The sequence below is a fragment of the Sus scrofa genome, chromosome 7, assembly GCF_054392235.1.
Source record: "Sus scrofa isolate SSC_HxYL_T2T_F1_AM1 chromosome 7, Sscrofa_HxYL_maternal_Yorkshire_Landrace_v2.0, whole genome shotgun sequence".
Taxonomy (NCBI): domain Eukaryota; kingdom Metazoa; phylum Chordata; class Mammalia; order Artiodactyla; family Suidae; genus Sus; species Sus scrofa.
In genome coordinates, this window is record NC_139389.1 from 76,121,455 (window position 1) to 76,147,564 (window position 26,110).

Consider the following 26,110-nt stretch of genomic DNA (forward strand, 5'->3'; position numbering starts at 1 on the left):
TAGTCAAAACTATTTTAATTTTAAAAATTAAAAACTTTAATTTTTAAAAAAGTCAACAAGCCAATCAGTAGGGATAAACAAGACTTGGTCAATATTCTCAAAGAACTTAACACGTCATTTATAGAACCCTTCACCGAACAGCTTAATAAACATTCTGCTCAAGGCCTCATGGAACATTCTTCAAAACAGAGCACATTTGGGGCAGTAAATAACAAGTCTAAATAAACTTATAACGAAATCAAACTGTTTTCCAACTGCAAGAGAATTAAACTAAAAATAAGTAACCAAAAGATATCTGGAAAATGTTTAGAAATAAAACACTTAATAAACAATGCGTTAAATAAAAAAGTCAAAAGGGAAATTACAAAGTATTCTGAATTGAATGAAAATGGAAACAATATATTAAGATCAGTGACATGCAGCCAAAATAATGTTTAAAAGAAAAATTTAAACACTAAACATAGTAGAAGACTGGTGAAAATCATTAATCTAGGCTTCTACTTTAAAAACTGTAAAGAAACAAAATGAAAGCAGAAAGGAAAGTTGAAAGCAGTAGAATTCAATGAATTTAGAAATGGACAAAAACGAGGAAAACCAATAAAACCAAAAGTCGGTTCTTTGACAAGATTAATAAAATACGTAAACCCCTAGGCAAGGGATAAAAGAGAGACAAATTAGTAATGCCAAAAACAAAAGAGAAGACAGATGCTACAGGTATTAAAAGTATGATAAGGAATTTTATAAACAATCTATGCCAATCTGAGTGAAATGACAAAGTCTTCAAAAGACACAATCAATCAATGCTTATTGAAAAAATAAAAAATCTATACAGCCCTGTATCTACTCAAGGAATTTAATCTATACATTCAAAAAAATCTCCTAACAAACAAAATTCCGGGTCCAAATAGTTTTGCTGGTGAATTCTATCAAAATTTAATAAAGAAATATTACCATTCTATACAAACTTTTCCAGAAAGTAGACTCAGTCTATGATGCCAGCTTTACTCTGATACCAAAACCAGATGAAGACATTGCAAGAAACAGTAGACCACTATTCCTCAGAGTGCAGAAATCCTTAACATTTTAGCAAACTGGATCCAGCAATATATAAAAAGGATAAAACATTATTATCAAGTGGTGTTTATCCCAGGAATGTAAGGTTAGTTTAACATTTGAAGATCAGTTCAAATAACTCTCCATATAAAAACAGGCTCTAAAAAGAATCCTATGATCACATCAACAGAAGCAGAAAAACCACATAACAAAATCAATACCGATTTGTATAAAAATGCAGCAAACTAAGAATAGAAGGCTACTTCTCAATCTGATAAAGAACATCTACAAATAACCAATGGCTAACATCGTATCTGATTAAAGACTGGATATTTTTTGAGGTGATGAAAATATTCTATATCTTGGTTGCAGTGGCACTTACATGACTATAGTTATCAAAATTCATACTGTATAATTAAAATTGGCAGCTTCTATCATATGTAAATTATAACAATAACACTTTTTAAAAATACCGCAATAATTTTCTTCAGTTGTTTAAAAAAGGTTTAGTACTTTAAACAAGGTTTTTTTTGTTTTGTTTTGTTTTTTGTGTCTTTTGTCCTTTTAGGGCTACACCCTCAGCATATGGAGGTTCCCAGGCTAGGGGTCTAATTGGAGCTGTTGCCACCGGCCTATGCCAGAGCCAAAGTAATGCCAGATATGAGTCACTTCTGTGACCTACACCACAGCTCATGGCAACACCAGATCCTTAACCCACTGAGCAATGCCAGGGATCGAACCCACAACCTCATGGTTCCCAGTCAGGTTCATTTCCACTGCGCCACGATGGGAACTCCCTAAACAAGGTTTTTTTTTTTATATTTACATTACAAGTTAAACCTTAAATATGGATTGCCCCTCCACTCCAGTCCATATCAAGAATTTGATACTGAATTCTTAAGCAACTGGGTACTTCTCCTAAAACTGATTAGCATTTGTCAGTATTAAACCATACATACTATTACACCAACAAAAGAACTAGCTTAATCTTTTACATAACTATTCTTATCATCTTCTGGTATACTAACAAAGCAGTTAAATATATAAATTACCTGTATTTTAATAATTTAAGTCAAATAGTACTAAGAATTGCACTAGAAATTCATTTTCATCTTACACTTGAAATTTACTCATTTCCTCAAGAAAATCACTCAACCACCACAAAAATATTCAAGAATGGGAATTTTTAACCATAAAAATGAATATACAAAATAGAACCCATTATTGTTATTTTCTAATCACTAACGAAAAGTCTTCCTGAATTGTCCAATAAATATACATAAGGCCTAATCACATTATTAGAGAAAATGAGATTTCTTTAAGCTAAAAGCAGGTAACTAAAGTTATAAGAACCTTTGCATTTCTACTACACTAAAGATACAAACATAGCAAGAAATTTGCCTAAAATGTCATTGAAAGGAGAACAAATGATTATGAGCTTAAGGGAAAAAAGAAACTATTTTAACTATAACACAGGTAGATAACATTCTATTCCTTCACTAAAATTTAAAGTCAGCACTTCTCACCAGTCAGCATGTATAGAAATCAGCTGACAGTCAAGATGAAATGGTATGGCTAATATACACCTAAGTTAAAATGAGCTTGATTTCTTAGATAGGACATGGGTATCCTAACTTGTTTATTTTTATAACCAATGTTTGATTATTAAAGGAGATGATTAAGAATACATAAAGTTTGGAGATGGGATTAAGATGGTGGAACAGAAGGACTGGAGCTCAACTTCTCTGCTAAAAACAACAAAATTTACAACCAAATGAAGGGCAATCTTCAACCAAATGGACCAGAAACCTTAAAAAAGATATCCTAATCCAGAAGACAAAGAGGAGGCCACATCAAGAGGTAGGAGGGGTGATTATGTGATATAAGCAACCCTATAACTCCCAGGTGGGAAGCCCCACAGACTGGAAAGTAACTGGTTCACAGAGACTCACCTACAGAAGTGAGAGTTCTGGGCCCCATATCAAACTGCAAAAAACACAAACACGTGGAGACTAAGCAACATGCTATTAAACAACAAATGGATCACTGAAGAAATCAAAGAGGAAATTAAAAAATACCTAGAAGCAAATGACAATGAAGATATGACACTCCAAAACCTATGGGATGCAGCAAAAGCCATTCTAAGAGGAAAGTTTATAGCAATACAAGCCCACCTCAGTAAAAAAGAAAAAGCTCAAACAAGTAACTTTACATATAAAGCAGCTCGAGAGAGAAGAACAGACAAGACCTAAAGTTAGTAGAAGCAAAGAAATCATAAAGATCAGAGCAGAAATCAATGAAATAGAAACAAAGAAAACCATATGAAAGATCAATGAAATGAAAAGCTGGTTCTTTGAAAAGATCAACAAAATTGATAAACCCTTAGCCAGACTTAATCAAGCAAAAAAGAGAGGACTCAAATCAATAAAATTAGAAATGAAAAAGAAGTAGCAACAGACATCACAGAAATACAAAGGATCAACTATATGCAAACGTACACCAATAAAATGGAAAACGTAGAAGAAATGGACAAATTCTTAGAAAGATACAATCTTTCAAGACTAAACCAAGATGAAATAGAAAAGATGAGTGAACCAACAACAAGAATTGAAATTGAAACTGTGATTAAAAAACTTCCAACAAACAAAAGTCCAGGCAACAGATGGCTTCACAGGCAAATTCTATCAAACATTTAGAGAAGAGCTAACACCTCTCCCTCTGATTCTATTTCAAAAAATTGCAGAGGAAGGGATACTCCCAAACTCATTCTATGAGGCCGCCATCACCCTGATACCAAAACCAGACCCCAAAACATACCACAAAAAAAGAAAACCACAGGCCTATTTCACTGATGAACATCGACGCAAAAATCCTCATCAAAATACTAGCAAACAGCATCAGCAATACATTAAAAGGATTGTACATCATGATCAAGTAGTATTTATCCCAGGGAGGCAAGGGTTCTTCAATGTCCACAAATCAATCAGTGTGATACACCACATTAACAAACTGAAGAATAAAAACCATATGATCCTCCCAAAAGACGTGGAAAAAGCCTTTGACAAAATCCAACATCCATTTCTGATAAAAACCCTTCAGAAAATGGGCAGAGAGGGAACCGACCTTAAAAAAATAATAAAGGCCATATATGACAAACCCACAGCTAACATCATTCTCAATGGTAAAAAGCTGAAAGAATTCCCGCTGAGATCAGGAACAAGACAAGGATGTCTGCTCTCACCACTACTCTTCAACATAGTTTTGGAAGTCCTAGCCATGGCAATCAGAGAAGTAAAAGAAATAAAAGGAATCCAAATCGGAAAGGAAGAAGTAAAACTCACTATTTGCAGATGACATAATCCTATACCTAGAGAATCCTAAAGACTCTACCAGAAAACTGTTAGAGCTCATCCATGAATTTGGCAAAGTGGCAGGACACAAAATTAATACACAGAAATCGACGGCATTTCTATATGCTAAAAATGAACGATCAGAAAGAGAAATTAGGGAAGCAATCCCATTTACCACTGCATCCAAAAGAATAAAATACCTAGGAGTAAACCTACCTAAAGAGACAAAAGAAAACTATAAGACACTGATGAAAGAAATCAAAGATGACACAAATAGACGGAAAGACATACCATGTTCGTGGATTGGAAGAGTCAATATTATCAAAATGACTATATTACCCAAGGCAATCTATAGATTCAATGCAATCCCTATCAAATTACCAAGGATATTTTTCACAGAACTTGAACAAAATATTTTAAAATTTGTTTGGAAGCACAAAAGACCCAGAATAGCCAAAGACATCCTGAAAGAGAAAAATGGAGCTGGAGGAATCAGGCTCCTGGACTTTAGACTATACTACAAAGCAACAATCATCAAAACCACATGGTACTGGCAGAAAGACAGAAACACAGATCAGTGGAACAGGACAGAAAGCCCAGAATTAAACTCATGCACCTACAGCCAACTAATCTATGACAAAGGAGGCAAGAATATACAGTGGAGTAAAGGCAGTCCTTTCAATAAGTGTGCTGGGAAAACTGGACAGTCACATGTTAAAAAATGACGTTAGAACACTCCCTAACACCATACACAAAATAAACTCAAAATGGATTAAAGACCTAGATATAAGACCAGACACTATAAAACTCTTAGAGGAAAACACAGGCCAAACACTCTCCAACATAAACCACAGCAACATATTCTCAGATCCACCTCTTAGAGTAATGACAGTAAAAACAAACAAAAAAAATAAACAAATGGCACTTAATTAAACTTAAAAGTTCCTAGCAAAGGAAACCCTAAACAAAACGAAAAGACAACCCACAAAATGGGAGAAAGTACTTGCAAATGAAGCAAATGACAAGGGATTAATCTCCAAACCTTATAAACACCTTCTGCAGCTCAATACCAAAAAAACAAATACCCCATCAAAAAATGGGCAAAAGATCTAAACAGTTGATTCTCCAAAGAAGACATACAGATGGCCAAAAAACACAGGAAAAGATGTTCAACATCACTCATTATTAGAGAAATGCAAATCAAAACCACTATGAGGTATCACCTCACACCAGCGAGAATGGCCATCATCTAAAAGTCTACTAACAGTATGTGCTGGAGAGGCTGTGGAGAAAAGGGAACCCTATTACACTGCTGGTGGGAATGTCAATTGGTACAACCACTGTGGAAAACAATATGGAGATTCCAGAGAAAACTAAACACAGAATTACCATTTGATCCAGCAATCCCACTCCTAGACATCTATCCAGAGAAAACCATGACTAAAAAGACACATGTCCTCCAAGGTTCATTGCAGCACTATCTGCAACAGCCAAGACATGGAAACAACCTAAACGTCCACCGACACAAGAGTGGATAAAGATGTGGTACATATACACAATGGAATGTTACTCAGACATTAAAAGAAATACCAGCATTTTTAGCAACAAAGATGGTCCTAGAAATTATCATGATAAGTGAAGTCAGTCAGACAATGAGACACCAACATCAAATGCTTTCACTGACATGTGGAATCTGAAAAAAGGACAGAATGATCTTCCCTGCAGAAAAGATACTGACTCACAGACACTGAAAAACTTACGGTTTCCAAAGGAGACAGTTCGGGGGATGGTGGGATGTGCTGGAGTTGTGGGATGGAAATCCTATAAAATTGGATTGTGATGATCATTGTACAACTATAAAGATAATAAATTCATTGAGTAATAAAACAAAAAAGAATGAAGTTAAAATTAAATTGGCTAATGTTTTCAAACCATTAAAATCTGAACTCTAGAGAAATCACTCAAGTTTTACAGTTAACTTGTTTTCATTTAAAATGCATACAGATACATAGATAAAAACCCTCCAGAAAGTGTACATAGAGGGAACCTACCTCAACATAAAAAAGGTCATATGACAAATCCAAAGCTAACATTGTTAATGGTGAAAAGCTGAAAGAATTCCTGCTAACATCAGAAAAAAGACAAAGACAGCTGTGCTTGCCACTACTATTCAACATAGTTTTGGAAGTCCTAGACACAGTAATCAGAGAAGAAAAAGAAATAAAAGGAATCCAAATCGGAAGGAAGAAGTAAAACCATCAATGTTTGCTGATAACATGATACTATACCAAGAAAATCCTAATGACACTACCAGAGAACTGTTAGATCTCATCAACAAATTTGGTAAAATTGCAGAATACAAAATTAACACGCAGAAATCAACTGCACTGAAACCCCTACTAACAAAAAAAGATCAGAAGGAAAAATTAGGGAAACAATCCCATTTACCATTGCATCAAAAAGAATAAAATACCTAGGAATAAACCTACCCAAAGAGACAAAAGACCTGTACTCTGCAAACAATAAGACCCTGATGAAAGAAATCAAAGATGACATAAACAGATGGAAAGATTATCATGCTCTTGGCTTAGAAGAAACAATACTGTCAAAATGACTATACTACCCAAGCCAACCTATGGATTCAATTCAATCCCTATCCAATTACCAATGGTATTTTTTATAGAACTAGAACAAAATAATCTAAAGTTTGTTTGAAAGCACAAAAGATCTGGAATGGCCAAAGCCATTCTGAGAAAGAAAAATGCAGCTGGAGGAATCAGGCTCCCTCACTTCAGACTATACTATAAAGCTATAGCCATAAAAAAAAAAAAAAAGGATGGTACTGGCACAAAAATAGAAATATAGATCAGTGGAACAGGATAGAAAGCCCAGAATTAAACCCATGTGCATAGTCAACCAATCTTTGACAAAGGAGGCAAGAATATATAGTGGAGTAAGGGCAGTCCTTTCAATAAGTGTGCTGGGAAAACTGGACAGCTACATGTTAAAAAATGAAGTTAGAACACTCCCTAACACCATACACAAAAATAAACTCAAAATGGATTAAAGACCTAAAAGTAAGACTGGATACTACATAAAACTCTTAGAGGAAAACATAGGCTGAACACTCTCCAACATAAACCACAGCAACATCTTCTCAGATCCACCTCCTAGAGGAATGACAATAAAAATAAAAATAAACAAATGGATCCTAATTAAAGTTGAACGTTTCTGCACAGCAAAAGAAACCCTAAACAAAACAAAATGACAACCCACAAAATGGGAGAAAGTACTTGCAAATGAAGCAAATGACAAGGGATTAATCTCGAAAAAATATAAACACCACCTACAGCTCAATACCAAAAATACAAACAACCCCATCAAAAAAAAGAGCAGACAATCTAAACACATGATTCTCCAAAGAAGACATACAGATGGCCAAAAAACACAGGAAAAGATGTTCAACATCACTCATTATTAGAGAAATGCAAATCAAAACCACTATGAGGTATCACCTCACACCAGCGAGAATGGCCATCATCTAAAAGTCTACTAACAGTATGTGCTGGAGAGGCTGTGGAGAAAAGGGAACCCTATTACACTGCTGGTGGGAATGTCAATTGGTACAACCACTGTGGAAAACAATATGGAGATTCCAGAGAAAACTAAACACAGAATTACCATTTGATCCAGCAATCCCACTCCTAGACATCTATCCAGAGAAAACTATGACTCAAAAAGATACATGTATTCCAGTGTTCACTGCAGCACTCAATACAATATGGAAACAACCTAAATGCCCATTGACAGAGGAGTGGATCAAGAAGATGTGGTACATATACACAATGGAATATTACTCAGCCATTAGAAGAAGAAATAATGGCATCTGTAGTAACACAGATGGACCTAGAAATTATCATGCTAAGAGAAGTCAGTCAAGACAGCAAGACACCAACATCATATGCTATCACTTACATGTGGAATCTACAAAAAGGACACAATGAACTTCTTTGCAGAACAGGAACTGACTCAAAGACTTTGAAAAACTTATGGTTTCCAAAGGAGACAGATTGGGGGAGGGGGGAGGAATGTGCTGGGGGTTTGCGATGGAAATACTATAAAATTGGGTTGTGATCATTGTACAACTCTAAATGTAACAAAATTGAGTAATTAAAAATATATATAGAATTACCATTTGAGCCAGCAATCCCACTCTGGGTCATCTATCCAGAGAAAACCATGACTCAAAAAGACACATGTACACCAATGTTCACTGCAGCGCTATATACAATAGCCAAGACATGGAAGCAACCTAAATGTCCGTCGACAGAGTAGTGTATAAAGAAGATGTGATACATATACACAATGGAACATTACTCAGCCATTAAAAGGAAGGAAATAATGCCATTTGCAGCAATATGGATGGACCTAGAAATTAACATGCTAAGTGAAGTTAGACAGTGAGACACAAACGTCAATCATATGTTATCATTTAAATGTGGAATCTAAAAAAAGGATACAATGAACTTCTTTGCAGAACAGATACTTACTCACAGATTGAAAAACTTATGGTTACCAAAGGAGACAGGTTTGGGGGGAAGGATAGGCTGGGGTTTTTGGATGGAAATGCTGTAAAAGTGAGTTGTGATGATTGTCATACAACTATGAATATAATAAAATTCACTTAGTTAAAAAAATGCACATAAACATGATAATATTCTGCCTTCATTCTCTAACTCTGACTAGTCCAACCCTCAGATAACAGTTTCATCATACAAAGTAAACATAAGAGCAAGGTTATTTTTAAAACAATGATGATAAATTTACACACTCCTTAAAAATATAACTCAGAAGAAGGATCAAGATGGCAGAGGAGTAAGATGTTGCACTCATCCTCTCCCACAAACACATAAAAAAAAAAAAATTTGCATATAAAACGATTCTCACAGACTATCTACTGAATGCTGGCAGAAGAACTTAAACCTCCAACAAGGGCAAGAAACTGTCCACATAACTGGGTAGAAGAAAAAAAGAGAGAGAGAAAAGCAATCAAGACGGGACCAGCACTCTGACAGGGAACTGTGAAAGAGTACAGGAATCCACACCCTGGGAAGCCACTTAACTGACAGGGAGATCAGCTGAGATGGAGGGAACTCAGAGTGGCCAAGAAAAGCAGAGCAGCTGAACTGAGGAGGGGAAAGCAGAGTGAGAGCTGCACAGATCATCTGCACCACCACCCTGGACACCACAGCCTGAGATGCTCAGGTGGGGACTAGGCACTAAGACTCAGGCTCCTGAGGTCAGTTCTGGGGAGAGGACTAGGACTGGCTTTATGGAGACAGCCTGAGGGGCTAGGGAGAAGTATGCCACAAGCTAGGGAGCAGAACACCACAGCTGGGGGAACCCAGGAGGAGGTCTGGACCCACAGGAGAAGCAAGGAGCTATTAATGGGGAGGGCAAGAGGAGAAGGGACAGACCGACATAGGAATCTCTTTCCCTGCGCTGGCTCTCAGAGGGTGGGGCACCTCTTGCAAAGACTATGGGTGGCGAGAGGCCACTTGTTTGGGCTATTGGAGACTGGGGCCTCTTGTGCTGGCTATGGGTGGTCAGGCACCGCTTGTACGGGCTCAGCACAACACAGTGCATCTCAGAAACCAGAGGGGGATGTAGCCCGCCACCACTAGGGGGTCTGTGAACAGGCTCCACCTGCAGCCCCAGTTATTTGAGAGGTTGGCAAAAAAAAGGGGCCATGGAAACTGAGCACCACCCATTGCTGCTCTCGCTCCCTTAGGAACACACCGCCCTGGTGCTGCCATTGCCAAATGCTCCAGGCAGGGCCCCACACATGCCTGATCACTGTCACTTCCCAGGACCCTGCAACTAGAAGCAGTCTGCAGCCTGTGCAGCAACTCCTGTGTGGGCTAAGTGAGATGAGGTGCTTCTTGCACGGTCTACAGGTGGCGAGGCAAACCACTGCAGTTACTGCTGACTCCAGAGGTGGGTGCAGCCTGCCACCACTAGGGGTCCATGAACAGGTACCACTTGTGACCCCAATCACCTCAGAGAGCACCACAGAGGAGGGCATTGTGACCAAACACCATCCATTATTGCTCTCACTTCCCTGGGAACTCACACACTCTACCACTGCCATTGCCAAATGCTCTGGGTACTACCTAAACACACCTGAGTGAGGCTCATTTACCACTTCCTAGGGCCCTGCGACTAGGAGTAGCCTGAGCCACCTTCCTGCAGGTCCTTGCCACTGTCAAGAGCGCAGGAACCAGGCAGTGACTACTAGCCCTACCCATTGCCTCCTTCTCCCTGGAAACACACTCAGTACCCTATCAAGGGGATATACTGCTCACATTGAAGAAAGAGACAGGAAATATCCAAACTCCCATGCCAAAAATAAATAGTAAGCCTCCACAAAATACAAAGGGGCACTCTTGCGTAGAAATAGCCCTCCAAGACTATGATAGTTGGTTTCCTTAAACTCAAAGAAAAAGAAAAATAAGCAAAATGAAGAAGCTCAGGAACCATTCCCAGTTAAAGCAAACAATGAAACAGACCTCTGCAGTCTGACAGACACTGAGTTCAAAAGGGAGCAGGGAAAATAAGGAAGGATTTAAGGGTGAATATGGAGGAATTAAGAGTAGATATAAAACAGTAATACAGATTACTTTAGAAAGGAACTAGAAAATATAAGGAGGAACCAAGAAAATTTAGAAAATTCATTTGCAGAGACACGAACTGAGTTAAAGGCACTCAAGAGCAGAAAGAAGAATGCAGAGGAATGAATTAGTGACTTGGAAGATAGAATAATGGAAATCATCCAACTGGGAGAGCAGATAGAAAATCAAATGAAAAAACATGAAAGCAGTATAAGAGATCTATGGGATAATATAAAGCAGGCCAATCTAGTGTAACAGGGATTCCAGAAGGAGAAGAAAAAGAAAAGGGGATTGAACATATATTTGAAGAAATTATGTCTGAAAACTTTCTAAATCTAAAGAAAACAGATATCAAGATATAGGAAACCCAGAGAGCCCCAAATAAGCTGAAATCAAACAGGCCCACACCAAGACATATTATAATACAATTGGCAAAATTTAAAGATAAGAAGAGGATTCTAAAGGCAGCAAGAGAAAAACAAAGTGTTAATTATAAGAGAACCCCCACCCCCATAGGCTATCAGCTGATTTTGCTACAGAAACACTACAGGCCAGAAGAGAGATATATTCAAAGTTCTAAAAGGGAAAAATTTGTAGCCTGGAATACTCTACCCAGCAAGGTTATCATTTAAAATAGTAGGAGAAATAAAGAATTTCTCCAACAACAAAAATCTAAAAGAATATAGCAATACTAAACCCACTCTAAAAGAAATACTCAAAAGGCTTCTCCAAATAAAAAAGAAGTAAGAAGAAATAGGATGGAGGAAATCAAAACTGGAAAGCAATCACTTAAAAAAGCCAGTATATAGATCTAAAAGGGGGAAAAAAAAAAAAAACCTATTGTAAAAGCAACAATAAACACATACAACAAGACAAACAAGGACTCCAAAAATCATAGAATGTGGGGAAGGAAAGTAAGAAAATCTAGAATCTTTTTTTGTTTGTTTGTTTAAGAATGTGTTTGAGCCTATATGACTACAGAATGGGAGAAAGCAGTTTCAAACAATGCAACTGACAAGGGCTTAATCTCTAAAATACACAAACAACTTATACAGCTCAACAGCAAAAAAGCCAACAACCCAATGGAAAAATGTGCAAAAGGCCTGAATAGACATTTCTCCAAAGAAGATATACAGATAGTCAACAGGTACAGGAAAAAATGCTCAACATCACTGATTATTAGAGAAATGTACTACCTCACACCAGTCAGAATGGCCATCATTAACAAGTCAACAAATAACAAATGCTGGAGAGGGTGTGGAGAAAAGGATACCCACCTTCACTGTTGGTGGGAATGTAAATTGGTACAACTACTATGGAAAACAGTATGGAGGTACCTTAGAAAACTATACATAGAACTACCATATGAGCCAGCAATCCCACTCTTGGGCATGTATCTGGATAAAACTTTCCTTGAAAAAGATACATGCACCACCATGTTCATTGCAGTACTATTCACAATAGCTAAGATATGGAAACAACCTAAATGTCCATCAACAGAATATATTAAGAAGATGTGGTATGGAATTCACAATGGAATACTACTCAGCCATAAAAAGAACAAATTAATGCCATTTACAGCAACATGGATGGTACTAGAGACTCTCATACTAAGTGAAATAAGTCAGAAAGAGAAAGACAAATACCATATGGTACAACTTATGTCTGGAATCTAATATGCGGCACAAATGAACCTTTCCACAGAAAACAAACTCACGGACTTGGAGAACAAACTTGTGGTTGGTGGCCAAGGGGGAGGGAGAGGGACTGGGATGTACTGGGAGCTTTGTTGTTAACAGATGCAATCTACTGCATCTGGAGTGAATAAGCAATGAAAACCTGCTGTGTAGCACAGGGAACTATATCCAGTCACTTGTGATGGAACATGATGGAGGATAATATATAATGTATGACTTGGTTACTCTGCTGTACAGCAGAAATTGACAGAACACTGTAAATCAACTATAATGGGGAAAAATATAACTCAACCATATAAAGCACATCAAATTAGTGCTACTGAAAAAATAGGAATATCACAAATAAGCTACCTCTTATATATTTATAAATACTATGCATTTAAAAAAATTTCATGTACAAAATGAGTTTAAAAAACAGTATTAGATATAAAATGTGAAAACATTCAAATCATAGCTGTAAATCATATCTATGATTAAACAGTAGTATAATTTAACTGAGTTACTCTAAATTCCAGAATAAGGTTAAGTTTTCACATTTTAGAATTTGACTTAGCCATTTATTAAAGAATTAAAAAGAAGTCCAACAAAAGCATTACTGATTATAACAAAACGTCTTTCAAATATCAGATGGTTATACATGAGAATTAATAATATGATCAATTCTATGACAACAATACACCTTTCAAATTTCGGTCTGAATCAGGAACATATGACAAACTGTTGGTGTAGCAAAAGTGAAATTTTAAATCAAATCTCTTGCAATCATACATCTATCCTACCTGTATCTTCAATAAATTCCACACATTTTTCAACAAATAGTGGTATGGGCTTCTCAGCTGTAACCAGATCTTGGAGGGGCATCCCAAAGTAATTACTTTCCCAATTTCTACGTGTTGGTGGATTGAAGTTCTTAGTTTTCTTTTTCTGCTATAAGAAAACATATTCAAGTTAAAACTATTAAAATTAATTTCCTTCAGAATAACAATAGTATTAAGCAAGGTAAATACACATTTTGTATCAAAAGAAATATCTGAAAGCTACATCCAACCTAAAAATCAATATGGGATTCACTAAATAAATTAAACAGCAACTTGAGCAATGGAAACAGACAAAAAAGTGCACAGAGAAAATGGCTGAAAAGAAGAAACTGTTCCCTTTGGAAAATAATAGAGAAAGAGAAACTAGGCAGAGTTAGGGAAATTAGAAAAGAGCATTTTTCAATGCCAATGAAAAGGAGAAACTGGAAGTAAGCAATGTTCAATTCACAGTTTAAGTGTGATCTTTTAATTGGTGTGTTTGTTATTTGGTCTTCAGGGCAGTTCCAAGTGAGGTTTTTGTGCATAGCTATATTAGCTATAATCACGTATCAGATGGTTACACAGGAGAATATATAATACGATTAAGTATTATTTATTAAGTATTTATTAGTACTAAGTATTAAGGCCCAATATGATTAAGTATTAAGCATTTACTTAATACATATCAATAATTACATGGTTTTAATTATTGATTATATAATGGTTTTAATTATTGAATATATAATGAAGATATGCAACTCCATGAACTTTTAGTGTCATTATTTGTCCTTTCTCGCATTTTCTTTCTATCCACTGACTCTCTTATGTATTAAGATAATTTTCCTAAGTAAGAGACAAAACATTTCCACAATAGTACAAAACAAAATTAAGAATTTTCAGAGTTTAATTTCAATCTTGTGTTGGAAGAAAATGGGTTCTTAACCAAAAAGCAAACATTTCAAACCCTAAAGAAACACTGCCTGGAATTCAACCCTTAAGGAGATCTGAGTCTCTGTCTTCCTTAGGGGGGTGTAGCAAGCAATTCCACAGATGATTCTATTGTGTACCCTTAGTTAAGAATCTCTATAGGAAGAGGAAGTTTTCTAAAATTCAAAGATGTCAGTGCACTTCTGCTCTTTTGACAGCCTCATTTCTTTTTAAGTTTAATTTTACCTATAAACTTTTATTTTCTCTGATATAAATCACAAACCTATTTGTATTTGTCATAAGTACCATTACTGACTTACAAATTAGATAAAAACATTTTTAATCCGAAAAGTATGTGTGGGGGCAGGGGAGGGAGCATAGACAGAGCTTCCAATACCTAAAGCAACAATCCTCATTTTTAACTTCTCATTCTTTCTGGAGGAGTCTCTCCTTTGAATGCAGAAACTTCTTTCAAGCTGCAAGTTATGCAACTGATACTCTGTATAATCAATTGAGTCCTTCCTTCATTTCAATCTTAGGCTGCTCTACCTAGCAAGCTTCCAGAGCTTATGAAATTCAACTTTTTAAATCTTCATATATTATCACTCTCCAGTGATACAGACTTACATAAACTCTAGTATGTACAGATTACACACAATATAAGTAGATGTCACGAATGCTGTCAACAAAGCATTAGAGTAACTGATGTGGCTTAAGACATAGCCCAGCAAGTCAAGTATGGATGCTTCCTTACTCCTTGAAGGATATTTCTACCACCAACAAAACAATAATGTGCAAAGAAGCAGAAATAAAGAGAACTGTAACTTCAAAGCTGGAGTAGGGATACAGTGGCTGGGTGCTCTTCTTTCTCAGGAGCACTAAGCTGCTTTTCAGCCTGCAAACTGCTAGCTGTGTCATTTGATTAGAAAAGTGAAAACTAAGGAAAAGATGATTTTGTTTAGAGATAAAACAGTGGTGAAAAAGTTTACACCTAAATAGATTAATGAAAACAGCAATGCCTCGCTTATGGCAGGAACAAGAGGAATAAAGTATCTTCATTTGCAATGCCATCCAAAGAACACAAAGTTGTAAAAAATGTAAGCTAGCTAGTCCTAATTGTTCCAATCAACTCCTAAGAAATTCTCTTACTGCACGAAATAATGCCATTTGCAGCACCATGGAAGCAACTAGAGATTCTCATATTAAATGAAGTAAGTCAGAAAGATAAATACCATATGTTACCACTTACATGTGGAATCTAAAATATAGCATAAATGAACCTATTTACAGAACAGAAATAGACTCAAAGATATGGAGAAGAGAGGTGTGATTGCCAAGGGAGAGGGGGAGGGAGTGGTATGGATTGGGAATCTGGGGTTAGTAGATGCAAAGTATTACATTTAGAATGGATAAGGAATGAGGTCCTGCTGTATGGCATAGAAAACTATGTCCAATCACTTGTGATGGAACATAATGGAAGATAATACGAGAAAAAGAATGTATATATATGTATATATAATGTGTGTGTGTGTATATGTTATGATTGGATCGCTTTGCTGTGCAGCAGAAATTGTGGCAACACTGAAAATCAACTACACTTCAATTAAAAAAAAAAAAAAAAAGAGTTACCATATGATCCAGCAATCCCACTTCTGGGCATATATCCAGACAAAACCGTAATTCAAAAACATACACACACCCCTATGTTCACAGCAGCACTAATTACACAGAACAAGACATGGAAACAACCTAAATGTCCATCGACAGATGAATGGATACAGAAGACGTAGTACATCTATACAGTGGAATACTACTCAGCTATGAATAAGAATGAAATAATGCCATATGCAATGACATGGATGGAATTAGAGATTATCATACTAAGTGAAGTAACTCAGAAAGACAAATACTATACAATATTTATATGTGGAATCTAAAATATGACGCAAACAAACCTATCTTCAAACAGAAACAGAATCACTATGAAAGAGAAAGGCTTTAGTTGCCAAGGGGGAAAGTGGATGGGAGAGGGATGGAGTCGGAGGTTGGGGTGAGCAGATGTAAGCTAATATACACGGAGGGGATAAACAATAAAGTCCTGTATAGCACAGAAAACTATATTCAATGTTCTATGATAAACCATAATGAAAAAATATCTAAAAAAGAATGTACATATATCTGTAACTGAATTACTTTGCTGTAGTGCAGAAATTAACAAAATGTTGTAAATCAATCATACTTCAATTTTAAAAAAGTGGCCCCTTGGGAAAAAATTATCCTTTTAATATTACCCTTTAGGAACTAATCTAAACTCTCAGATGACTCAAATCATTCCACTCTTACTCTTGGGGTCATGGACAAGAAGAAAAAGGGAACTGTAAACTTTATCTAGGAAGCTCTGAAAACTTTACTAAAATTGGAGGGAGTGGAGACAGGGAAGCAAAATAAAGTAGATTCTCTGGCTTATACTCAGGGACTATCCAAGTTCATAAAGTTACAAGGGCAAGTTATTATACTCAAAGTATTAATTTGAGTTATCAGCATGTGGATGACATTACCAAGAGGTTGGTTATAGATATTGAGGTAAAAAAACCCAATCAGTTATTTAATTCTGCAGTAAAAGTGAGATTCAGCACTAGTAATCTCAGGTAATAAAAGGTTAAGTGGCTTAGAGCATGAGATTTCTGGCAAACTCTAAAGAGATAATTTACATAATTTACTAACAAAACTTCCCTAACAGGTGAAGTGATATATACATGAGGACAAGGGTTCAATCCCTAGCCTCACTCAGTGGGTTAAGGATCTGGCATTGCCGTGAGCTGTGGTGTAGGTTGTAGATGCAGCTCAGATCCCATGTTGCTGTGGTGGTGGTGTAGGATGGTAGCTGTAGCTCCTATTCAACAGTAGCCTGGGAACTTACATGTGGATGCAGCCCTAAAAAAAAAAAAAAGTGAATTTTGAGGAGTTGCTACTAAGGCACAACAGGATGAGCAGCATCTGTGTAGCGCTGAGACACAGATTTGATCCCCAGCCCAGCGGGTAAGGATCCGGTGTTGCCACAGCTGTGGCATAGATCACAACTGTGGCTCAGATCTGATCCCTAGCCTGGGAACTCCACATGTCTTGGGGCAGACAAAAAAGAAGGGGGGAAAAGTGAATTTTGAGAAATTCTACATAATTCTAATATACACCCCTTAGTTAAGAGTCATTAATCTATACCTACAAATTTATACCAATTCAAAATAATTTATATAATTTAAAATATATTTCATAAACTAAACTATCTAAGGCTCGATGATTACAACTGCTATAAAATGCCATCAAGGCTCTCCAAAATCAAGAAAAAGATGAGTATAGTTGTTTGGTCATCCTTATCTATAGCTTTTGATGTCATTAATTAGAAGTGGCAGCCCCCAATTAAATAACTGTGCCAGTGAGAAAACATGATCTAATTTATGATAATCCAACTTTTGATTCATTATTACATTTATACAAACCTGAATTTCTTCTTAAGTGCAAATACCTATGGTCTTTTTTTCTAGCCACTTGGGCAAATCTCATGTCTGCAAAAGGATATTCAATAAAATAATCATTCTATTTCACAAATAACCTAAATACTGTTCTCACAATTAGTGTCCAACAGATATTAACAACTATCATTAGCGTAAGTGGACCAGGAAAAAGGTATATAAGTAGTTCTTTATAGAATATGCTCTTTCACTTCAGTAAGATTAGCAACACAACAGAGAGTATCTTAGCAACATCCTCAAAACACAATACCTCAATTACTTCATTTGTAACCAACAAACTGAAGAAAACTTAAATAGCAAAAAACAACTGAGTATGCTTTCAAGGGACTTCCTTATTTTATTAAATTTAAGATGGAATTCCCGAAATAAAAGACTACTGAAATGAGACAACCAGAGGTAAAATGTACAGAAAGGAAAAAAACTTAAAAAAAAAAAAAAAAAGAAAACATCTTTAGTAAAAGACTTGATATGACTGAAAAGACCAGAATAAAGTGCAAAAAAGATCCTAAGAGTTCTCCTTTCTACCATATCATTTCTTTTTTCTTTTGGTCTTTTTAGGGCCATACCTGCGGCATAGGAGTTCCCAGGCTAGGTGTCAAAGGGGAGCTGCAGATGCCAGCCTATATCACAGCCACAGCAACTCCAGATCCAAGACGCATCTAAAACCTACACCAGAGCTCAGGCAACACCAGATCCTTAACCCACTGAGCAAGGCCAGGGATAGAACCCGCATCCTCATGGATACTAGTCGGGTTAGTTACCGCTGAGCCATGATGGGAACTCCCTATATCATTTCTATGACATAGTTCAAAAAATACCTTTGCTCCATTTTATAAAGTTTCAATCTTCCCCTCCCTGCTAGCTACAGCTTCATAATGCTACTTGCTTTTGCAGATGAACTCTGCCTAAGTCTTCTGTACTAGCTGTCTACAATTTCTCCCCTTCAGTTCCCTCTTATACATACTCATATCAGTCTATCACTCTCAACATTCCACTAAATCTGCTCTTATTATGTTAAGTAATGATTGTTTTGCAATAGTCAGTTCTCACCTCTTATGTTACTTAACCTTTCTTTCAGCAATCACTCTTCAGTGGACCTCAGTCACCTCTACTATCTCACTTGCTCTCCCCTTATTAGTCCATTTAATTCTCCTCACCGATCTCGTAATACTGTAAATAACCCAGGCCTCAGGCCCTGACTGGGTTTTTTTCCTCAGTATCTATAACCAACCTCTTGGTAATGTCCTCCACATGCTGATAACTCAAATTAATACTTTAAGTATATCAGCTCAGCTCTTTCTTCTAAACTAGACTCATCTGAAATATTCTACTTCACACCTTCACTTAAATGTCTATATTTCTTAATATGTGCAAAATTGATCTTCTGATTTCCTTAAAATGTACTCTGTCTTCAGCCCTCTACATCTTGGCTGCAAGTAATTTCATCCTTTCAGTTGCTCAGGCTAAAATCTTGGGATCATCTTTGATCCCTCTTTTTTCCTCTCACACTCTACTTCCAAATGTATGAGATACAGAATCTAACGACTTCTTAACCATCTTCACTGCTAATTCCTTGGTCCATATGGCTATTACCATTTTTTATATCTAGATTATTGTGTTGACTGTTCAATCAATCCTCCCTGCTTCTATCATCATCCCATACAGACCATTCTCAATAAAGCACCCAGAATGATCCAAGCTTGAATGCCTTGAACTCTGCCCCTTTATATTCTGACCTCGTTTACCTCTACTTTGTACACTATTTTACTCACTTCCTCCAGCTACATGGCTTATTTGCTTTTCTAACAAGTAAGGTATGCTCCTAACCTAGGACTTTTTTCATTGGCTATTCCCTTTACCTTCAATGAGGCCAACACTTACTATAAAAATTTATAATCTTACAGTCTGTCTTCCCCTAACTCCTGCCAGTAATTCCAATCCCTCTTACACTGCTTTTCCTACTCACAACATTATATAGTTTTCTCATATAATTTCATCATCATCATCATTATTTTGGTAGAGGACCACTACAGTTTAAGCTCCACACCAAGACAGGGATTACTATCTACTATGTTCATCAACATACTCCAATGACCTGGAATACCACTTGTGAAAAAGGGAAAAGTACAAAGATACTCAAGGTCTCTTCTGAAACAATGAACTTAATTTGTGGATTAAATGATCTCAACATGTACCAAGAGAGAAAGAACAAATAGGAGTAAACCATCAAGTTATAGGCATATGCTGCTGAATTCAGTAAGCTTCAAAAATCCTAAAAGCATCTAGTTGGAAGAAACTGATGATAAACAGTGGAATGAAAATATCAGGCTAGCCTTAAAGTTCTAAAGAAAACTGGAAGGCCAGAAGACTCTTCTATAGGAATATTCATGGGAAAAAGATTTGTCGAGGACTCTTTGCCTAGACAGTATGTCATTCAAATGTATATAACAAGCAACTATAGATTTTTAAGCTCTCAAATATTTATATGATTAATATTTAAAGTACAGCATCCTCAAAGTCCTAAACATGTAATGAAACATCATCAATAATAACTCATATTTGGAATATCTGTTCTATGAAAAAATAAGAATAAACATTGATACTGTTAAACACAAAACTAATTCTAAGTTAAATGGTACAGCTATTAAATAATATAATCTATAATTCTGTGAGTCAAGCTACAAAACGTAAAAAATAATATACCAGAACCAGAAGCTTCAATCTATCCCTAAAAGGATGTCAGGGGTGGGAACGGGACTAAAAAATAATGTGATTATACTAATGCACAACAGGGTATCATGATATATTGTGAAGGAGTAAGGATGATAAACTGAAATAGGGATTTAATATAAGCAACTCAGAAACTAAGAGTTCCTCCATTTCGCTCTCTTTTTTTGGCTGATGAAGAATCCACCAAGTAGCAATAAATTATAGCAGAAATATGTACCTCTTTGGAAAGAGAGTAAGAAATTTTAAACTATCTCCTTTAGTTCTTATCAGATCAAGTATACCAAAAGTAATGATAATAAAGATAAGACAGTTGACTTTAACAGATTTACATATACTGATTATATGTTATTAAGAACAGGATAAATAGGAGTTCCCGTCGTGGCACAGTGGTTAATGAATCGGACTAGGAACCATGAGGTTGTGGGATCGATCCCTGGCCTCGCTCAGTGGGTTAACAATCCAGTGTTGCCATGAGTGTAGGTTGCAGACGCAGCTCGGATCCCGCGTTGCTGTGGCTGTGGCGTAGGCTGGCGTCTACAGCTCCAATTAGACCCCTAGCCTGGGAAACTCCATATGCCATGGGAGCGGCCCAAGAAATGGCAAAAAGACAAAAAAAAAAGAAAAAAGAACAGGATAAATAGTATAATCCCACTTCCATCAAAATAACCTATTTTAATATAAAAATTAAAAAACAAATACCAAACTATTGACAATGATCCTCTGGGTTTAGAGGTGGGTATAGAAGGAAAGAGAAAGAAAAGGTTGGAGGGAGGTTACATAGAATTTTCACTGTAAATCACACATTTCCTTTTGTAAAGAAAATACTTTTTGAAAAGATAAAGAGTATCTGTGGTAACCAAAAAAAAGATTTTTAAAATTATACTTATAATATGTAAATTTTAATCCTTATCTTTTCAAAAAGGAAAGAGATAAGAAATCAACCCCCCCCATTGGCTTCCAGTTTGACTTTTCTCTAGTCCCTATATACTCTGTCTCACACTCAAAGATTCTCCACATGTTAAAAAGTTGAGAAGTTCTGCAAATAAAGAAGCCCATGTATCTTAACAAGCACTACCTACCCTATCTACTCCTAATATCCTCAACCCACATTTCACTGGAAAAGACACATAGGAACCCCCTTATCCTCAGTTACACCTCTAACTGTAAACACACACACACACACACACACACACACACACACACACATATATCCCTACCCTGATTCATCTTTTCCTTCCCACAATAACTGAAGTATCCCATGTTCAAACAGCTAATATTGCCTCCCTTCTTCTTTCATAGCATCAATGTTTCTCCCCTGGGTCCCTGTTATGACTATACAAATATTCTCTATTATCTCTCATCTTTAAAAACAAACATGGAAACAAAACCCTCCTTCGATCCCACACTGAACACTAGTTATGCCCAACTCTTGCTCCATTTCATAGAAAAACTTCTTGAGGATATCATCTACATCTACTCTACTTTTCACATCCCATTCACTCTTCACTCTACTTCCATCTAGTTTTCTCTCCCATTCCACTAAACTGCTTGTTAAAATGAGATACTTCTACACTATCAAATCAATAAGCGACTTTTCATTGTTCTTGAGCTCTCAGCAACATTCTTTCTTGACTACTTCTCCTCCCTGAACACTTGGTCTCTTGGCTCCCATGTCACTACTTTTTACTAGTTTTTCCTCCTTTCTCACCAAAGATACCTTTTTCAGTTTCAACTGCCAATAACTTCCTAGTCTACCCAAACTCAGTTCTGAGCCCTCCTTTCATCTCTAACTAGTCTCTCTTCATGTGAACTTAATCCCATAGCTTTAATTCCTTTTATATTTTGATAACTATTCCTCTGAATAATAGATTCACACATCTAGCCTTTATTCTTCCACCAGGATGTCAAAAAAGATATTTTAAACATAACATAAAAGCACAAAACAGACGTCTTGATTCCCCCTGCTCTGAAACTTTTTACCCTTAAGTCTTCTTCACTATCTCAGTAAATCTAAATCTATCCAACTGCTTAAACTATAAATCTAGGAGTCAACCTTGATTTTTCCCTTTCTTTCCAGTGAATGCATGAGAGGCCCTGTTTTCCTTTTCAGTACCTGCATCTTCACACAATCTAGCACATGATGGGTGCTCAGTCAACACTGACAGAAACAAACAAAATTATAAATAGGAACTAGGGAAAGCCTTTACCATATAAGATTTCTGCTAATAACTATACAAAGTACTGTTGGCTTTTTACTAGTTGTGTGACAATTTCATTATACCTAATTCTTTATTCCTATGGAGGTCATTACATAAATATACCTAAGCTTAAGCATCCAAATCTAATAAAATCAGCATTCACATAACATAATGATTCTTACTATAAAATTACAGGAAGAGTTAAACAAACAACTCTATGTGAATTCACTTAAATACAAAGTATTGTACTTTGAACAGTGTGTAAGACTGGGCACTGGCTATGTGCGTAATATCCTGCTAGGTATTGCTCAGGATAGGATACACAAACCACACATGTGAAAAACTACACTGAATACACACACAGTGAGTACAAGCAAACCTGGGGGCATCTGTCAATACCCTATTTGTGATAATAGTTTTGCAAGATGTTACCACTGTGGGAAACTGAGTGCATGGAATTTCTCTGAATTATTTCTTACAAGAGTATGTCAATCTACAATTTCCTCAAATTAAAATGATTTTTTTAAATAAAAAGGTCAATGCAATAATTCAAGCAAGAAGTTATGATAACCTCAACAAAGACTGTGATGATGAAATGGAAATATGTTTTACAACAGAATAAAAATCAACCAAGTAAGATTAACAGCAAGTAGCTTTGGCCCACAGTAGCTCCTTCCTGAAAATACATTCTAACTTAATCATAGTGAGGATAAGGAAGTAATATCTATGACCTGTGAGGACAAGCTTGCCTTTCCTAATGGGCAGGTAGAAACATTCCTTCTATGACTAACTTCTTGAATCTCCTAAGAATTTCCTTAAAAAACACTTTTGGCTACACAGCGTTTCTCAACTTCAGCATTACTGACATTTTGACATTAGCAGCATCCCTAGCCTCTACCCAACAGATATCAATAAAAACTCCCCACCCCAGTTGTGACAGCCAAAATGTCTCCAGGCATTGACAGATGCTCCCTGCATAACTGACCCTGGTGAGAATCATTGTTCTAGGCTAATAAAAACAAGAACTTAGAAATCCAGTCTGGGAAGCCTGAGACTTCAACTTAAAAAAAAAAAAAAAAAAAGCCAATACAGGAGTTCACACTGTGGCTCAGCAGTAAGGAACCTTATTAGTATCCATGAGGATGAGGCTTCAATACCGGGCCTTGATCAGTGGGTTAAGGACTCGGTGTTGCTGTGAGCTGTGGTGCAGGTCACAGCAGACATGGCTCAGATCCTGCATTGCTGTGGCTGTGGTGCAGGCTGGCAACTGCAGCCCTGATTTGACCCCTAGCCTAGGAACCATGAGGTTGTGGGTTCAATCTCTGGCCTTGCTCAGTGGGTTAAGGATCCGGCGTTGCCGTGAGCTGTGGTGTAGGTTGCAGACGCGGCTCGGATCCCGCACTGCTGTGGCTCTGGTGTAGGCCAGCAGCTACAGCTCCGATTCGACCCCTACCCTGGGAAACTCCATATGCCGTGGGAGCGGCCCAAGAAATGGCAAAAAGACAAAAAGACAAAAATAAATAAATAAATAAATAAGAGTCGGATTAAGTCCTACTGAGGACTCTTTCAACACATCAGCTGAGATGACATTATAGAGCTAAAAGTCATAAAACTATACCTGTTGTAGAAATGACTCTTCAGGAGTTCCCGTCGTGGCGCAGTGGTTAACGAATCCGACTAGGAACCATGAGGTTTCGGGTTCAGTCCCTGCCCTTGCTCAGTGGGTTAACGATCCAGTGCTGCCATGAGCTGTGGTGTAGGTTGCAGATGCGGCTCGGATCCCGAGTTGCTGTGGCTCTGGTGTAGGCTGGCGGCTACAGCTCCGATTCGACCCCTAGCCTGGGAACCTCCATATGCCGTGGGAGCGGCCCAAGAAATAGCAAAAGGACAAAAAAAAAAAAAAAAAGAAAAAACTCTTCAAGGGATAAGGGACAATTCATAGCATATAAAATTTCGGAGCACATAAAATTGACAACCCCATAAACTCACCTATAAGTTTTGGAATAGTTATAACTTCCCACTGATATAGAATTAGAGCAAGAACATGATAGTCTATGTTATACAAGTTCAGTATCTCCTTAATATATTAACTAAATATATTTTAACAATTATAACGAATGTACTGCAGAAATAAGGGCAACGTCAATAATTTGTGCTAAACATCTAATATGCTGCTATGAAAGTAAAGAAAAAACACAAAGTTTGAATAGAAAGCCATACTGAAGACATTTTACATTTGCTTTCAAATTAGTGAAAACAAGCATACCACAGATGCAACTATTTAAATTGCCTTATTAGAATATATCAATCAAAATATATTTTAAAAACTGACCATCTCATTGTATTTTACTCTGAATTTGAAAAGTAATAAATCATACTCAAAAGCACATAACAAAGAAATAGCTAATAGTAAAATATAGGCAGAAATACTCATATATCCACACTTAGACCATAAATTGATGTCGCAAGTACCAGAAGTGTTACTAAAGAAACCAATTTTTAACTTTCTGAGAACTTTTAGAAAATCTTAGAACTAATCAATCACAGGTTGAATATACTTATATTTAGCCATTAGCCAGTATGAAAGCAACAGCAATAGTTACAAAATATACCTCATTAAATGCTTTCCAAATGAAATGATATGAAAGAACCAGAAGTTTTACTAACCTTGATGAAATATAAAATGTTTAATTTTAAACAAAATCAAATTTACTTGGCTGAATTTCTGAGAGCAGAGCCCATGAGCAAATCCTGCACCCTTAGCTTTTGGACAGTGTTCAGGCACAGCAGGCATCCAGCAAGATGCCTGTTGAACAAAATGACAGTTTCCTTCAGTCAAAATAAATATAATTATTAAAACACACACACTTGGTTCTCTTATTACTATTAAAAAAAACCAAGCTGAAAGTTCCCTTGCAATCTAATGATTAGGACTTGGTGCTTTCACTGCTGTGGCCCGGGTTCAATTCCTGTTCTGGTGAGATCCTACATAAAGCTGCTGCACACCATGGCCAAAAAAAAAAAGGAAAAAAGAAGAAAGAAAGAGAATAGTAATATAAACAAGAAATATAAACAAGACAGAAATCTTGCCTGCAGTAGACACTGTGGTTTTCATCCCTTCGAAATTATCCTAATCTGGGGGAAGCCAACTTCACCC

The 26,110-nt window shown here is 36.6% G+C and overlaps 1 protein-coding gene across 12 annotated transcripts in view; it reads right to left on the bottom strand.

The window, feature by feature from the left end:
* ARHGAP5 (Rho GTPase activating protein 5) overlaps positions 1-26,110 on the bottom strand; it is a 137,317-nt gene that overhangs the window by 46,419 nt on the left and 64,788 nt on the right. For 6 of the 12 annotated variants that reach the window (XM_021099176.2, XM_021099177.2, XM_021099178.2 and 3 more), the window contains exon 3: positions 13,551-13,698. The exons of 3 other annotated variants lie outside the window; for them this stretch is intronic. In XM_021099176.2, the coding sequence (XP_020954835.1) occupies positions 13,551-13,698 (148 nt within the window). The remainder of the gene's footprint in view (positions 1-13,550; positions 13,699-26,110) is intronic. 3 more of the 12 variants (XM_084968995.1, XM_084968994.1, XM_021099182.2) reach the window with 1 other exon arrangement.